Genomic DNA, 18,330 nt, shown 5'->3' on the forward strand with positions numbered 1-18,330 from the left:
ACATCTCTGTGAATTCAAGGCCAGCCTGGTCTATAAAAGGGGTTCAAGGACAGTCAGAGCTGTAACAGAGAAACCCTGTCTTGGAATAAAGCATAATAGATAAATCTTGTCTCAAAAGGATATATATTCATATGTATGTGTGTCAGTGTGTATGTATGAAGAAAAACAAGATATTTACAAAAGGAAAAAAACTACAAAGTATATATTTTTTTTATTTTTTATTTTTTTTTTTTTTTGGTTTTTTGAGACAGGGTTTCTCTGTAGCTTTGGAACCTGTCCTGGAACTAGCTCTCTTTTTTAAAAGTCAAATTACTTAATGCCTATGTACAGAAAAAAAACATTAAGAGAGAATGTTCTAGAATCAGGTACAAAATGACAAAGCTGCCAAGGCCCCTCAAATTTAGAAATTCAGTGATATTTTAATCAGAATTCCAATTAATATATTAAAGAAATCTGTGACTTAAGCTAAAATATAACAAAAAAGAATAAACTTTCAAAAATGAATAGCAAATGAATAGCAAGGGCAAGGAAAACAAGCTTCCTACAGAGAAGAATCATGTGACCCAGCCTAAATCCACAGCATGGACAGTAGAGGCAGAGCAATGAGGACAAAGGTACATTTTCCATAGGCTTGTTTGGGTGCAGCCTAGGATACACTGCAGTCCAAATTGCAAGCCTTAGCCAGTCTGTCACATGTAGAAGTCCTGCATGATTTGTACTCAAAGTTCATAGCTATCTCAAACACAACAAAAAAGAAAACAGAATGGGGAAAAGAGAAGAAAGGGGAAAACAATATGAAAAAGTGATATATCACATACAAAGAAAAAGATAAATACAGATACGTATTTCAGATTAAACCATATGTAAGGCAAAAGCAGCGAAACATCTTCAAACTGTTTAGGAAAAAAACTACTAAATTAGGATTATAATATATGACAACCTTCAAATATGTCAGTCAGATGACAAGGGCTGAGAAGATTAATCATTGTGCTGAGAGAGTTTTAAATGCCACCTTGACGCAATCTAGAATCACAGGGGAAGAGACGAGGAGTTTTGATTGTAAGCCTAGCCTTTGTCAGCTGAGCCACCTCCCCAGCCCAGGAAGAAAGTCTTAAATAAAGAAGCATCTAGATCAGGTTGGCCTATAGGCATGTCTGTGTAGGACTGTCTTAATTTTTAACTGATATTAGGAAAACCCAGCCAAACATAGGTAGCATCATTTCATGGACTGGGCACTGGACTATGTTAGAGAAAGCCAGTTGAGAGCAAACAATCAGGCGGGAGATAAGTGTTCATTTCTCTCTGTTCTTGGTTGTAAAAGTGATATGGCAGCTTGAGTTCCTGCCCTGACTTCTGCAAAATGATAGTCAATAACCTGGAATTTCCTCCCTTGTTTTTTGTTAGTATGTTTTATTAGAGCAACAGAAATACCAGGACAGTCCACTCACAGAAAAACACCATAAAAGGTTGACACTACGGAGTAAATAAGGCTAAAACTTACTACTGTGTAGACAAGTTCAATGGCAACATATGAAAAAAGCCTATCATGCAAACCAAAAACAGAAGAAAACTTATGTGTGTGTAAGAGATAGAGAAGGTGTTGGATCCCTTGGAGCTACAGTTGAAGATAGTTGTGAGCCACCTGACATGGGTGCTTGGAACCAAACTCCAGTTCTCTGGAAAAGCAACCACTGAGCCATCTCCCAAGCCCCATACCTAGATTTCTTGCAGAATAGCCTGCCTCCTGAAGTCACCCTCAACATTCCACACTAAACCTACTGAAACCTCAACTACGTTGTCCAAGTTTCTATAAATGGGAGACACATAGCTGAGCAGTGGTGGCACACACCTTTAATCCCAGCACAGGAGGCAGACAAAGCCAGCCTGGTCTACAGAGTGAGTTCCAGGGCAGCCAGAGTTACACAGAGAAAACCTGTCTCAAGTCCTTGAGGGCTGGAGAGATGGCTCAGAGGTGGCTCACAACCATCGTAATGAGATCTGGTGCCCTCTTCTGGTGGGCAGGGATACATGCAGGCAGAATACTGTACATGATTAATAAATAAATCTTCAAAGAAAAAAAAAGCCCTTGAGACCTGGGTTTGTTTTTTTTTTTTTCATTTCAAAAAATATACTTACACTATACCCATGCTTCTGCATGGACCACACTATTAACCTACATGTGTATGACAGTTTGTTTTACCCACGTGTTATCATACAGGGCCTGGGTGGATGGTCCAGTGTCATAAATAAAGATGCTACAATTGTTAGTGTGATTACACACTTTTTATTTTCCGGCTGCACTTTTAAAACAGGATACACAAGATATTTGATTTCTATACTTTGTTAATATTTTCCTTCTCTGGCAGATCTTTTGTAAGCGTGTGTGTGTGTACACGCGCGTACTAATAGGTGTCTATTCAGGAATGAGAGATTAAAAAAGGACACTGCAATCCTAGGTACATTCCAAGAAAGCCAAAAGGCTAAGAGAGATAATAAGAGTATATGTGAGGCACCAGGCAGTGGTGGCGCACGCCTTTAATCCCACCACTTGGGAGGCAGAGACAGGTGAATCTTTGTGAGTTCGAGGCAGCGTGGTCTACAAGGGCTAGTTCCAGGACAGGCTCCAAAGCTACAGAGAAATCCTGTCTCGGGGGGGGGGGGAGTATATGTGGGACTGGAGAGATAGCTCAGCAGTTAAAAGCACTGGCTGCTCTTCCAGGGGGCCTAAGTTCAATTCCCAGCAACCACATGGTAGCCTATAACTGTCTGTAATGAGATCTAGTGCCCTCTTCTGGGCTACAGGCATATATGCAGGCAGAACACTGTACACATAACAAAAAAACGAACAAACTGGGGGAAAAAATGCAAGCAGCAAAGTCCCCTCCTGTTGGGTGAAGTAGCCCTTACCTTCCCTTAGTAGCTCAGTTTTCATGCAGCAATCCTGCTTGGTCTCTTGCTTGGCCAGAACTGCCTGCTGGAGGGGAAGAAAAAGACATTAGGCATCAATCAGGGGCATCCTCAAATCAAATAGTTAGAAATCTGAAATGCTCTGGCTCTTATTACAGAAAATTGCTTTGATATGCATTTATTACCTTTTCATTTACTTTTAAAAAAAAAATTTTAACTCTTTTTAAGTATTTCTAGTGTCTGACACTGACAAAAAAAGTACAGAAAGGGTGGGGTTAAGAGCACGTGCTGTTCTTACAGAGGACTGGAGTTCAGTTCCCAGCATCCCAGGAGGTGGCTTTAAGTCCACTAACTGCTGCTCTAAGTCCAGCTCCAGTGGAATCCATGCCCTCTTCTAGACACTCAAGTACACATAACCATACACAGCCACACACATTTATGCATAATTTTAAAAAATACACCTGGTATATAGAGGCATAAATTTTAATCACAACACTCAAGAGGGCAGAGACAGGTAAACCTCTGAGTTCAAATCCACCCTGGTCTATATAGCAAGTTTCAGTCCAGCCAGTTATACAGTGAAACCCTCTCAAAATAACAATAACTTTAAGATTTAGAAATGTGTAAATTAGAAAATTCAATTAGACAATTGAATAACTACATATATGAGCTTAAGTATCCACCACATGGAGAAATATAGGTAGTTATTCAATTGTCTCAAGGCCTTAAAACACCAAAATCCCACACTCCTAGAGTTTCAAGCAACAAAACTTTCAGTCTGTAGACCCTAAAGACATAGCCCTCATCATACATCTAATAACCTTTGGAGTTCCATTTGCTCCAAAGACAACGAAAAGCTTTATCAGAACAACCCCAGTGAACCTTCACTCACTGCAATTTCTACTTAACCTGAAGCTCCTAAAACCAGGACCATGCTTTTCTTTGTACTCAAAGTCAAATGCCCTATCCCTCTTCCCTAGAAACATCTGCCATCACAAGTACTTCCCAAATAATCCTCTTGAAAGAACTACTCATCCTCATTATACCCACCAAGGGAACACAGGTCATATCCACTAAAAGACAGGAGGACATCGTGTTCTCCTTCTGATCCCAGGCTAGTCCACCCCCTCTTTCCAGAGGGATCCACAGTGGTTTTTAGTGTAGTCTAAGGACACTAGGACCAGGTTTTTTTAGGTGTTTGCATAGACACTCGGGGAAGGGGTCCTGTTGGAACTCACTATTCCTGCGCCTGACCTACAGGGAAACCATAGATGCCAATAAGCATCTCTGCAAACCACTTGGAGTGAAAGTCAATCAAGACCACTGAGTACAGATCCAGTCAGACACATGGAAAATTCCAGTAGGCCCTATTCCACACCATCAAGCTCATCTCGGAGTTCTGAGACCAGACCAACTAAATGTGGTTCTACATCTTCAAAGACCTGTGAACTACATGTGATACAAACCTTAACCCTAAGGCAAAATCATCTCCAATTCTTTTAAAGAAAACGTTTACAAGCCCCCTGTGATGGTCACCATTGATTAACTTGACAGGATCTAAAAATCACCAGGAAGCAAGGCTCTGGACATGTCTACAAGGGACTTTCTAGGTGAGGTTAACAAAGGGAGTGTGATAGTTTCCTTTAATCGTCAATTTGACACAACCTAGAATCATGAGGGAAGAGCGACTAAATGTAGAATTGTCTACATTATTCATTACAGCTGGCTACTGCTATTTGTTTATATGTCTCTATGCAAAAAAAAAAACATGGTTTTGCCACACGGGGCTTATCTTTGTGATTGAGTACCTTACTCTTGTGATTCTTATGAATAAAGTTCATTATTGCATACGACTTTAGCCTGCTTCTCTTTTTAGGCTCTACTCTCCCAGGTCCTACTGACACAACCAAATGTGGGTGTCACCATTCCTTAGACAGGGGTCCTAAGCTGTGTACGAGTAGAAAAACAGAGTTTAGCACAATCAAACATGCATACGTGCATTCATTTCTCTCTGCTCTTGAATGTGGGTGATGTGAGTAGCTGTTTCCTTCATGCCTTCACTTTCCCACAATAATGAACCCAGAACTGTCAGTAAAATAAACCCTTTCTCTTCTAAGTTGTTTTTCTGTCAGGGAACTTTATCACAGCAACAGAAAGGACAGTAGAACAGGTGGGAAGGGAAGACTCCATGAACTGAAATCCTGGACTGAATACAAAGAAAAGAATCAAACCACCATCTTAGCCTCTGCCCACATTACTTTCCTACTATGTTGGGCTATCCTCAAACTGAGGTAAAATAAAGCCTGTCTTTCTTGCATTGTTTCTGTCAGGTATTTTGTCCTAACAGTACATAGAGTAACTAATACACTCCTACTCCTGCTGGAGTAGCAAAAGAAGAAAAGGCAATACTTTGGCAAACACACCCATGCCAGTTAGCACCCTTTGTTCCTTTACCCTTATTGTCCATCTGTCTGTCTCACCATCTGTTACATGCGACAGCAATGGTCTTGTACCTCTAACATGTCCAGAGTGACCAGCAGGAAGGAGGAGGAAGAGTTGGCAAAGATTTCCCAAGAGGCGGCAAAGGTATACTTCTACCCTTTACCTCAGCTTGAACATCTGCTCTCCACAAGACAGAGTTGATGGCACTCTAGGAATAATACCCCAGATACACAATCACTACCTTCTCAGTGGTCAAAGTTATTGTATGGATATGAAAGCATCTGCTGCCCTACAAGACACACTGTTGAAGGTTTATTCTCTCATTTATGACATTACTGAGACATAAACAAAATCAGGAGGGCTTTCATCTTAATCAATAGTTAAATTCAGAGGTGTGACCTAACGGGAGGAAAATAGGTAACTTGATATATATATGAAAGGATACAGAATGTCTCCAATCTTTTCCTGTCTCTTTGCTTCCTGGCTGCCATGAGGGGAGCAAACATAGGCATGCAGCGTCCAAGAAGGTAGTGCTGAAGAATGACAAATGCATCACAAAAGCACAGCAATGCCTGAAAAATTCCTGTTGCTATAAAGTCCAGACACTTGGAGCATCAGAAGAGATGGATCATACCACTCCAACACAATGATGATGGGAAGTTCACATGAATACAAATAATGGGTAAAAATAAATGAAGGTAAAATTCTTCATACTAAATGCCAATTAGTAAACACATTAAGAAGATGGGAGGTAAAAATTACCTCTATACAACACCAGCAAAGTCACCATTTTACCAAAACCACCATACTGGTTCAGATCTGATGCATTAATGAATACTAAACTTATTAAATCAAAGTTTGGTTTTTAAAAAATTAGTAACAAGGTATAAGCAGGTATAGTGACCCACCTTGCTATTTCAATGTTAAAAAAAAAAAGCAAAATTTATTTTGAGTTAAAGGAAAACCTGGGGTAATAGCAAAACCCTCGAGAGAGAGAGAGAGAGAGAGAGAGAGAGAGAGAGAGAGAGAGAGAGAGAGAGAGAGAGAGAGAGAGAGAAAAGAAAACCAAAACACATAATCTCATACTTTTGTTTTATTTTTTCCAAACAGGATTTCTCTTTGTATTTCTCTGGAGCTCGCTCTGTAGACTAGGCTGACCTCAAATTCAAAGATCCACCAGTCTCTGCCTCCTAAGTGCTGGGATAAAAGGTGTGCAGCACCACCACCACCTACGCAAAGCAATTTTTTTCCTGTCGTTTTTTCAAGACAGGGTTTCTTTGTAGCTTTGGAGCCTGTCCTGGAACTAGCTCTTGTAGACCACGCTGGCCTCAAACTCACAGAGATCTGCCTTCTTCTGTACTGGGATTAAAGGCGTGCACCACCACCGCCAGGAGTGCTCAAAGCATTTTTAAGGGCAATGAAAACACCAAAACAAAAAACAAAATCAAAGGGCATTACCTCAACTATATGGAAAAATTCACAATCAATCTTGACAAAATCAGTATCTCACTTGATGAACTTGATGAACACATCCCATACACTTTTAAAGTTTCCTACATGATGTTACAACATGGAACCAATTACACAGAAGTACATGGCAAATTTGAAATGAGAAGCCCTATCAAAACTGTTCATCATAAGCTGGCGAGGTGGCTCAATCGCTAAGAGCACTGGCTGCTCTTCTAAAAGAGCCAGGTGTAACTCCAGAGACCTGAGTTCAGTTCCCAGTGCTCACAACAGTATGGAACTCTGGCCCAGGGGATCTGACATTCTCTTTTCTGTATACACTATACACACATAATATACAGACATACATGGAAGCAAAACATGCATTGCATAAAATAAGTAAACCTCATAACCATTTTTTAAACTATTATGGTACATGTGTTGCATATTTGAGTATAGGTACACATATATCAGACACACAGAGATCAGAGGATAATTTTCAGGATTAAATGTTCTTCCTCTACAGTAGGTTTTCAACTCAGGTCATTGGTTTCCCTCCCCCCCCCCTTTTTGGGGGGGGGGGTGAGACAGGGTTTCTCAGTGTAGCCTTGGTTGTCCTGGAACTAGCTCTTACAGACCACGCTGGCCTCAAACTCACAGAGATCCGCCTACCTCTGCCTCCTGAATGTTGGGATTAAAGGGGTGCACCATCATTGCCCGCTGGGTCAGTTTTATGGAACAAGCACCCTTACCAACTGAGTAACTGAACTGACCCAGACCTCTTTTTTTGGGGGGGGGGGTAGACCTTCCAGAGATGTTCCTAACCCTAAAAAAGCTGCTTCCTTTCAACATATTGTATGTGTCTGTGTATGTGATGCATGCGTGTCTTCAGCAATCAGAGAACAGCTTGAAGGAATCAGTTCTCCTCCTAGCATGTGGGTCCCAGGGACTGTTTTTAAATAAAGACAACATATACATATACATTTCAACTGAATGGACTTCCCTCATGAATGACAGAAAAGTTACAAGTACCTATTCATCAAGTCTAACATAAAACACAATGTCATAATCAACTAACCTAAATTTCACAACAGAGTCAAGATAATTTTAAAAAGATATTTTTCTATATTAGTTAGTATATATCATTAAACTAAAATTTTCCATATATTATTAACTTCAAATTTATTAAAGGCTCAACTGCTACCTTTCCAGGAAGCTGACCAAGCATTCCTGGCATTGAACTGCCTGCCATGCATTACTTCATTGTGTCTGCACATCATGCACACCAACATCATCTAACAATATGACACCTTCCTGCACACAGGGAAAGCCAAGGCACACATGCCAGCCTCCCAGCTACCTAATCATTTATTTTACTAAAATAAAGTCTAAGGAAGAGAGATACAGAAACCAAGATGCTGTCCTTTGCAAGATTCCTAAAATTCAACCAAAAAAAAAAAAATAAGGAGTAGATGTGCTTAGGATATTAAGTTTACTCAAAGAAAAAAAATCTATGAAAAAACTAATATTTAAATTATTTTTAGGGCTGGAGAAATAGCTCAGTGGTTAAGAGCACTCGAGTGCTCGTCCAGCATTCCTGAGTTCAATTCCCAGCAACCACATGGTGACTCACAACCATCTGTAAAGGGATCAGATTTCAGATTCCTTCTGGTGTGCATGAACAGAGCACTCATATATAAAATACATGAATAAGTAAATCTTGGGAAAAAAAATTTAAAAAGTAGACCAAGTGAAAATAAGTAAATAAATCATTTTTATGCCACCACACACATTTTTGGGATTTTTTTTTTTATTTTGTCTATTTTGTTCCTGAGGTAGGTATGTAGCCCAGGGCTGACCTCATACTTGCAATCCTACTTCTTCAGTCTCCCAAATACCAGAATTACAGTGTCACCACTCACACCCAGCTTAACTTTGTAAACTAAAAGTTCACAGACAGAAGTATACCACGAATAATAAAAACCCAGATACAGATATTGGGGTTCAACCTGAAGATCAGAAAAGCAAAGCAGCCAAGTCACTAGTTCTTCCCTTCAGTCTGAAAAAGAAACCTTCAGACTGAAAAAATCAAGTTCCTGTCTGATCCTGCCTTATATTCCTCTCTAGTGCTGGGATTAGAGGCATGCACCACTACTGCCCAGCCTCTAGTGCTAACTAGCGTGGCTGCTGGGATTAAAGGTGTGTGCAGCCGCGCCTGTCCTGTATGGCTGACTAGTATGGCTGCTTTGCACTGACCATCAGGCAAGCTTTATTTTTTAAAACACAGACAACTCTAAGGAAGAAGAAAACAGCTGCTCTGCAGCTAACAGGGCACCTGAGACCAAAAAAAGGACTTGGACTGAGTGGTGAAAGCTCCAAGCACGAAGTACCCTGCCCAACAGCAATTAAGCTGCCCTAGCTGTTTTACCTTAATAAAACAAAGCCTTAACACTCCAAGGTTGGCTGTCACAGAACTAACACACTTAGAAGGCGTCAACTAGTCCTGTTGTCCACAATACACTATGACATTTTATGAACTGCCTGATCAACAGACCATAGGAGGCAAGAACTCAACACCTGCAAAAACTCATCTAGAAGAATAGTTCCTACAAGAAAGCTCTTTTTGATCTTTTTGATTAAAGATGAACAGCCTACCAAAAAGCTACTGGTCTATAAACCTCTCCCCATCCTGTGAAATTCTAAAGTTTCTTATGCCTGTACACCCAACTCTCACCCAACACCAGACAGTCCTGAAATTTGGTTCTATCATGCCCTCACCTTTTGTGTTGATTATGAATTAGTCAATCACAGCATATCATAATGGAGCAAGACACAGTCACCAACCTGCATTAGGACAAAAGCTCAGTAAATTTCCTATTCCAGTGTGCTTGTTCACCAGATTTGGATTGTTGAGTACAATATGCAAAAGGAAAATTACCTTGCAAACTTACTTTCGCTTTGTTGATGTGTCTCTTTGTGTGACAGTAGGAATATTCTAATATTTGTTCCAGCATTCCCTCAAATGCAAACATGTTATTCTTCAATGACTTAGTCTTGCACATCATAACCTGCCTATGACCTGAGTATTTTGTCAGCCAACTAATAAAGTAGCTCTTGTGGGGAGGTTACTAAATGTTTCCTGATTCTGCAATTATCTCTGATAATACTAAAAAGCTGGAAAGAAGCAAAGCAAGGACTTGATCATAAGCTAAGCCAGCACAGCAGCCACATCCTCTCTACAGGCCAGGCTGAGAAAGCCACAAATAGATAATGCCCAGGCAGACGAGGTAAGAAGATGACATAATCTTATCCCAGGACCCTTCTACACACCAAAGAGCTGTACTCTGAAAGGTAACTAAAAAGGTTGATTGATTCTGCTTTATGTAAGATACATGAATGCCATGAGTAGAAATATCTTCTTGCCATTCTCATTTGGCCTAGCAAGCACACAGTATACAACCCAAAAGAAGAATTTCTCATCTCAGTATCAAGGTTTTTTTATTTATTTGTTTGTTTACTTATTATGCATACAATATTTTGTCTGTGTGTATGCCTGCAGGCCAGAAGAGGGCACCAGACCCCATTACAGATGGTTGTGAGCCACCATGTGGTTGCTGGGAATTGAACTCTTAACCTCTGAGCCATCTCTCCAGCCCCTCAGTATCAAGGTTTTAAGTATCCTTACATGAGGATAAAAGTAAAATCCTACCAGGTGTGGTGGTGCATGCCTTTAATCCCAGCACTCAACAGGCAGAAGCAGGAGGATCTCTTTGAATTCCAAGCCACCCAGGGCTATGCAGTGAGACCTCTCTCAAACAAACAAAAATGAAAAATACTTGAAGTTATTAAAACTTAAATGGCTTCAAGGTCTTCAGAGCAGTGGAGTGGGGGGAGGTCAGCTCCCATTGGACAGCGCAGTGGAAGAGAGCAGGTAACGACAAGGATATCTTCAAAGATATTATGAACTCAGTCTGCCTATCTAGACTATTAAAAGATACATCAGGGAATCAGAATTTCTCCTAGGAATCTCACAGTGGCAGAAGGAAAAAGCTAAATTCCACTGTTAGCCAAAGGTCAGGAACCTACCACCAGGAAAAGGAAAGATTTTACACAAGCCTTTGAAGAAAGACTTGAACCAAGACAATGATGAATCAATAATGACCCATCTTGACCTGGACCACATCTTGAATGCTTCATTATTCATATCCCTTGCCTTCTTAAACTTTCACACACATATTAGGACCCTGGGTGACTAGATCTCCATCACTCTGCCCAATGTGGTCATACTGAGGTTTGGTTTTTTTGTTTTTGATGTTGTTGTTGTTGTTGTCGGGTTTCGTTTTGTTTTGTTGTGTTTTTTGATTTTTCGAGACAGGGCTTCTCTGTAGCTTTGGAGCCTGTCCTGGAATTAGCTCTTGTAGACCAGGCTGGTCTCAAACTCACAGAGATCCGCCTGCCTCTGCCTCCCAAGTGCTGGGATTAAAGGCGTGTGCCACCAACGCCCGGCTAACTTGGCTCTTCTAAGACAGATAGCCAAATCTAGCTAAGGGCTTCTAGGAGCACAGGTTCTAGCCCTAAATCCAGTAACAGTTCCAAAACCAGCTCTATCCAAAGGGTAGATCCCTCTGGCACTAGAAGTTACTGCTCTGTAATCCAGAGATCAACCACAAAAATGTAACCCAGCACATGGGTTAAAAATTCTGTTATTTTGGGGGCTAGAGAGTTCAGTGGTTAAGAGCACTGCCTGCTGCTCCAACAGTCCTGAGTTCAATTCCCAGCAACCACATGGTGGCTCACAACCATCTGTAATGGGGTCTGGTGCCCTCTTCTGGCCTGCAGGCATACACACAGACAGAATATTGTATACATAATAAATAAATATTTTGAAAAAAAAAGAATACTGTATACATAATAAATAAATAAATCTTTTTTAAAAATCTGCTGTTTCACATATTCAGCTCTGGCGTCTGCTGTTACTAACTAGGGCTTTCCAGAAAGTGGTAGAACTCACAGACAAGAATGTACAAGACTACAGGCCACTCTCCACCTTCAAGCCTGCCTGCCAGGATCCTCTTAGCTTTGTCCTACCCCTTTGCATATAACTTCCCACCTTCCTCTTAAAGCCACCACATCTGGTTACATAACTTAAAGATCATGCAAATGCAGAGAAGGCTAACTATAACTGCTGCACAGGTCTTATGTTTAAAAGAAGGCTAAGCCAGTTCAGCAGAAATTGGGAAATAGGATTACTTATCAGTAGGGCAAGGCTGAAGATAAGAGTATCTGAATAAATCTCCCATGAAAGACAGAGAGGGGAAAACTGAAGAAAATGTGTCTGCAGGGAATTGACACCCTTGGCACTTTAGCCTCCCAAGTATTTCTATCCACTATTTCTACTGTGGAAGAGGTCACCTTCTGCACATCTACCAGTGCTGTAAGGACAGCCGCAGAGCAGGAAAATATTAAGGATGGGAAACTCCTTGCACTCTGTAAACTTGTTCTGGGGATTTTACAATTGAGTATGATCAATGGGGAAGAGGGGTAGAGTGAGGAGGAGACTCTTTTCCCTATGCAGGAGCATAGCCAGCTGAACTTTCTTCACATACAGGACAAAGATCACCTTCTCTACCAGAGAGGAGAGACTTTGGGTTCTAGTAAAAATAATAAAAATGTCACTGTGTTGGTTTGAATGAAAATGGCCCTATGGCTAGCTTTTAGCGAGTGGCACTAGTAGGAGATGTGGCGTTGTTGGAAGTGTGTCACTGGGATGGCTTTGAGGTTTTAAGTGCTTAAGCCAGGCTCAGGGACTCTCTCTTCCTCCTGCTTGCCAAATCAGATGTACAATTCTCAGCTACCTCTCTAGCACCATATCTGCCTACATGCAACTATGCTTTCCACCATGTTGATAATGGACTAAAACTTTGAAATGTAAACCATCCCCAGGTAAATGCTTTCCTTTATAAGAGTTGCTGTGATCATGGTGTCTCTTCACAGCAATAAAGCCCCAACTAAGAGAATCAAATTCTGGCTTGTCACTGTCTTCTTTCTGCCTCAGTTTAGCGGGGCACTCAAGAGTTAGAGTTAGCACCTCCTCAAGAATGGGAGAATCAAGGAAATATGCAGGATGCAAACAGTTAGCTCAGCAGTCAGAGACACAAAGCACTCCTCCCCTAGTCTCCACACAACAGCTTCACCAGCTAATTATCAAAGAAGTGGAGGGTGGAGGGAAGAACCCTTTCAATGTCTGAGATTTCTTTTCTCTTTTGTCTTTTTGTTTTTTCCCTTGGCAGAAAAAAAAAATCGATTCCTAAATTTGGAATATATAATTGATATCCAAAGTAGACCCAGAAATTACATTTAAGGAATTTCAAAATCCAAAACAGATTCCTTTCCCATTTACTTAACCCTTCACAGGCCCTTTCTACTAAGAAAGAAAACTCTCCACCCAGGTGCCTCTAACAAGGCTTCCTTCAGGGACTGCACTTTCCCTCGAACAGAGAGGACTAAGATATATTCCTCTAAGGGTATCCCCCCAGCAATCTCTCATTTTCAACTGATGGACCTCATAAGTGCCTGAACCAACAGAACATGGTGCAATAACTCTCATGGACCCCTGAACCCAGACCACAGCATCAGCACCACTCCTCTGCCATACTGGCTACCACAATGCTGCCTAGCCAGCATGGATGACGAGCCCTATTCACAAGAGGCTACAGACATTCCGAAAATCAACAGCATCAACAGAGAGCACGACCACGAGTAAGCATAATCAAGACTTCAGATGAATTCAGCCCAGTGTCCAAGGCTTCCAAGCCCAGAATGTAGACTCATGAACAAGAAAAATGCCACATATATACTCAAGTCCCTTGTCTGAACATTACTGTTATTTTCAACCACTAAATTACATGACAGGATATTATTATGTGGCAATCTTCCTTCTGCCTTTCTCCTAACTACTACAGATCACTCTCAGTGGGGAAAGAGAGGCCATCTGTGTTGTAGCAGGAGTCTGGTACACAGAACTCATTTGACAACCCAAACTTACATGACTACCCACTAATGTCCTGGGCTATAATGTCTAAGATGAGCAAATCAATTGTTTAAGCAACTGAACTGGCTTAAAAAACCAAATCTGAAAAGAATAGTCACTAAACAGGAACAAAGTCACATACACAGCCTGTGGCCCTCCTACTATAAACACGCTTTAAGGTGAGGAAACAAAACAAAAAAGCTACACAGTTATGGGAGCACAGGTCTATAATTCCTAGCAACAGGAAGGCTGAGACAGGAGGATCAGTAGTTTGAAGACAACCTAGGCTATAGAATGAGACCCTGCTCAAACAAAAACCTGTAAAACTCAGCTATGACTAGAATGGGCTCTGACAAGGCTGGTAAGCAATTAATCCAAAGGAATCCAATAGAGAAACATGTACAGGTTAGTTTGACTTTCCCTTAGGCTTGCATATGAAGACACTTCTAGCCACCAAAAAGTATGTAACTTTCTACTCTTTGGGTTCCTTGTTGTTATTCTGTTTGTTTTTCCATCTTTTATTTTTACTGTATTATATTGTATTTTAGAACTAAGAGATTGAATTTTGGGCCTGGTGTGCTAGACAACTACTCTACTATTGAGCTATATCCATAGCTTTCTTTCTACACATCATTACCACCCACTACCTTTTGTTTTTCCTGAAAAATGCCCTCGCCCACCCTGCCTTGTCTTTCTGCATCTATTCCCCTCCCCATCGGCCACCTATGATATTGACTCCACTTCCTACAACCCCAAACCAGTCTGGGTTAGTATGACCTTACAAAGGCCTTAGCCAGGGGCTGGAAGACAGCTCAGAGGTTAAGAGCACTGGCTGCTCTTCCAAAGGTCCTGAGTTCAATTCCCAGCAACCACGTGGTGGCTTACAACCATCTATGAGACCTGGTGCCCTCTTCTGGTAGGCAGGCATACATGCAGACAGAACATTGTATACATAATAAAATAAATAATTTTTAAAAAAAAGGCCTTAGCTAACAGAGGACATAGAGCACTGTGTCTTGGCCACTTGATCAAAACAAGAGACCATACTTAAGGACACTCACTAACTCTCTAACAAACACAAGCACATCACATACCCCTGCAATATAGCTGAGTCTTCCCTGGATCCTCCCAATGACTCTCTTCCTGTGATTCACACAAGACACTTTTATCTGAAACACTTGTTCTTTTACAACTGTAAGACCCCCTTTCTAAAATAGAAAAAAAAAGTAGACTGAAATCAAACATAATTCCCAAAGGTTCCAAGTGTGGTGATATTTTGTGCTCTAATAAGGCTTGCCTGAAGATCAGAAGGCAAGGCAGTCCAGGCGGTGGTGACACACACCTTCATTCCCAGCACTTTGGAGGCAGAAGCAGGAAAAATCACTTTGAGGGTCACACTGGGCTACTTGAGATTTACCCAGTCTAAAAGAGAAACAGAGCCCACACTTTTGATTCCAGCACTTGGGATTTCACACCTTTAATCCCAGCAATATAGTGACAGTAACAGGGAAAAGGCAGGAGGAGATAGGAGCTCACTTCTATTCAGTAGAGGTAATCTCTAGCTGGTTCTTTTACTGATCTTTCAGCATTTACCCCATATCTGACTGTGGTTTTTTATTATTAAGACCAATTAGAATTCTCGCTACACCCAATAAATACCCAAAGGTCCCTGCAAATGCAATGGTAAAATAGACCCTGCCCTGACAATACCCTAGCACCTGGAATAGCGTCACTGATATTATGCATGATTTTCATTTATGTCATCTCTAATTTTTCCAGAGACCAATCAACCTTCGCATCAATTACTGCTGACTGGTTTTGCATTTCAATAGAATCAGCAATTTCCTGTGAATGTTTGCTCAACTATACTCCATTTATATTTTAGGGAAAGAGAACCATTTTCAAAGTTTCTAAATTCAAGAAGGAATAAAACAATGAGAACCAAGAAGCTCAATACTATGGTCCAAATAAAGGGTAGCCAAGGCCAAGAGCAAGCCAGTCCCCATCACTACAATACAACACCCATCAGGACAGCTATAATCACAAAGATGGACAATGACAAGTATTGATGAGGATGTGGGGAAGCTAAAACTCTTATTCACTGTTGGCAAGAACAGAAATTGATGCCATCACTGCACAAAACAGTACAGCAGTTCCTCAAAACAAAAAAACAGAATTTCCAGCCACTCAGTTGGATCCATCTTAGTGCCCTCTAGCAGAACAAACTGTGGTCCTGTGCCATTGCCAGGCCTGTGTCCATCAGAATGCTAGCACTTGGACAAAGTAACACAGTGGGAAAGAATGTGGTATAAGTTGGGGGAAAAAAACATGTACTTCCTTGCTACAGTGGTGATTTCAGGCTCATTGAGAGGACATGCAACCAAGGCTGAGCTGAAAATGGAACATCCTTCAAAGACCTCAAAAGAGCCCGGCGGTGGTGGCACACGCCTTTAATCCCAGCACTCAGGAGGCAGAGGCAGGCGGATCTCTGTGAGTTCGAGGCCAGCCTGGTCTACAAGAGCTAGTTCCAGGACAGGAACCAAAAAGCTACGGAGAAACCCTGTCTCGAAAAATTAAAAAAAAAAAAATAAGACCTCAAAAGAATGGTACTCAACTTCATATAAAATATTATATATAACATATTATGCTTTCCAGAATATGTTGGTAGAATCTTCCATGTTATCCTTTGATTTAGTGGTAAACTAAAAGAGAAAATAAGATAGAAAGAGTTGACTTGCCATTCCTATAGCTGGCAGAATACAAGGAAAAAAAAATATAAGTGGGATAGGTGTTAAAGAACCCTCCCTAGAATCCAAATACTTGCAGTCCATGGAAAGTTACCCCAGTCTGCAAGGCTTGGGTCATGCTGACTAGGCACAGAGAGAGATGAGGGAATGAAGAAAGGACAGACAACGCATGAAAGAAAGTTGGGGTCAGGTGAGGAATGTTTGCACTGGTGACGGGAACTCAGCATACTTATTAGACACAGCAGAGGAGGGGGTGACCTAGGCTTAGTAATTAGTCCCTGTCTGTAGATGAGTAGTTTTAGGCTGTAAAAATCCTGGAGAAGTTCAATACAATGCCCATCAAAATCCCACAAAATTTTTCAAAGACCATGAAAGAATGGTACTCAATTTCATATGGAAAAGCAAAAAACCCAGGATAGCCAAAACAATCCTGTGCTATAAAAGAACTTATGGAGGCATCACAATCCCTGACTTCAAACTCTACTACAGAGCTACAGCACTGAAAACAGCCTGGTATTGGCATAAGAATAGACAGGAGGACCAATGGAACCGAACAGAAGACCCAGAAATCCACACATCTTCGAACACCTACCCGATCTTTGATAAAGAAGCAAAAATATCAAAAGAAAGCATATTTAACAAGTGGTGCTGGCATAACTGGATATCAACATGTAGAAGAATGAAAATAGACCCATATCTATCACCATGCACAAAACTCAAGTCCAAATGGATCAAAGACCTCAACATAAAACCAAACACACTGAACCTTATAGAAGAGAAAGTGGGAAGTACACTTGAACGCATTGGCAAAGGGAACCACTTTCTAAATAGAACACCAGCAGCACAGACACTGAGAGAAACAATTAATAAATGGGACCTCCTGAAACTGAAAAGCTTCTGTAAAGCAAAGGACACCATCAACAAGACAAAACATCAGCCTACAGAATCAAAAAAGATCTTCTCTTAACCCCACATCAGACAGAGGTCTGATCTCCAAAATATATAAAGAACTCAAGAAATTGGACACCAAAAGATCGCATAATCCGATAAAAAAAAATGGAGTACAGACCTAAAGAGAACTCTCAACAGAGGAATCTAAAATGGCTGAAAGACACTAAAGGAAATGTTCGACATCCTTAGTCATCAGAGAAAGGCAAATCAAAACAACTCTGAGATTCCATCTTATATCTGAAAGAATGGCCAAGATCAAAAACACTGATGACAACTTATGCTGGAGAGGTTGTGGGGAAAAGGGAACACTTCTGCATTGCTGGTGGGAATGCAAGCTGGTACAGCCCCTTTGGATGTCAGTGTGGCGACTTCTCAGAAAATTAGGAAACAACCTTCTTCAAGACCCAGTAATACCACTTTTGGGTATATATCCAAAGGATGCTCAATCGTGCCACAAGGACATGTGTTCAACTATGTTCATAGCAGCTTTGTTTGTCATAGCCAGAACCTGGAAACAACCTAAATGCCCCTCAATCAAAGAATGGATAAGAAAAATATGGTATATTTATACAATGGAGTACTACACAGCAGAAAAAAATAACGACAGCTTGAATTTTGCAGGAAAATGGGTGAAGCTAGAAAACATCATTTTGAGTGGGGTAACCCAGACACAGAAAGACAATTATCACATGTATTCACTCATAGGTGGGTATGTATGTGTTTATTTATTTATTATTTATTATGTATGCAATATTCTTTCTGCATATATGCCTGAAGGCCAGAAGAGGGCACTAGACCTCATTACAG

The 18,330-nt window shown here is 40.9% G+C and overlaps 1 protein-coding gene across 10 annotated transcripts in view; it reads right to left on the bottom strand.

Annotated features, from left to right (window-relative positions):
* The window catches only part of Ehmt1 (euchromatic histone lysine methyltransferase 1), a 150,841-nt gene that overhangs the window by 94,042 nt on the left and 38,469 nt on the right, over window positions 1-18,330 (bottom strand). For 8 of the 10 annotated variants that reach the window (XM_075985337.1, XM_075985342.1, XM_075985336.1 and 5 more), the window contains exon 2: window positions 2,908-2,974. In XM_075985337.1, coding sequence (XP_075841452.1) covers window positions 2,908-2,974 — 67 coding nt within the window. The remainder of the gene's footprint in view (window positions 1-2,907; window positions 2,975-18,330) is intronic. The other 2 variants (XM_075985339.1, XM_075985338.1) reach the window with 1 other exon arrangement.

This window comes from Microtus pennsylvanicus, chromosome 9, assembly GCF_037038515.1.
Source record: "Microtus pennsylvanicus isolate mMicPen1 chromosome 9, mMicPen1.hap1, whole genome shotgun sequence".
Lineage (NCBI taxonomy): Eukaryota > Metazoa > Chordata > Mammalia > Rodentia > Cricetidae > Microtus > Microtus pennsylvanicus.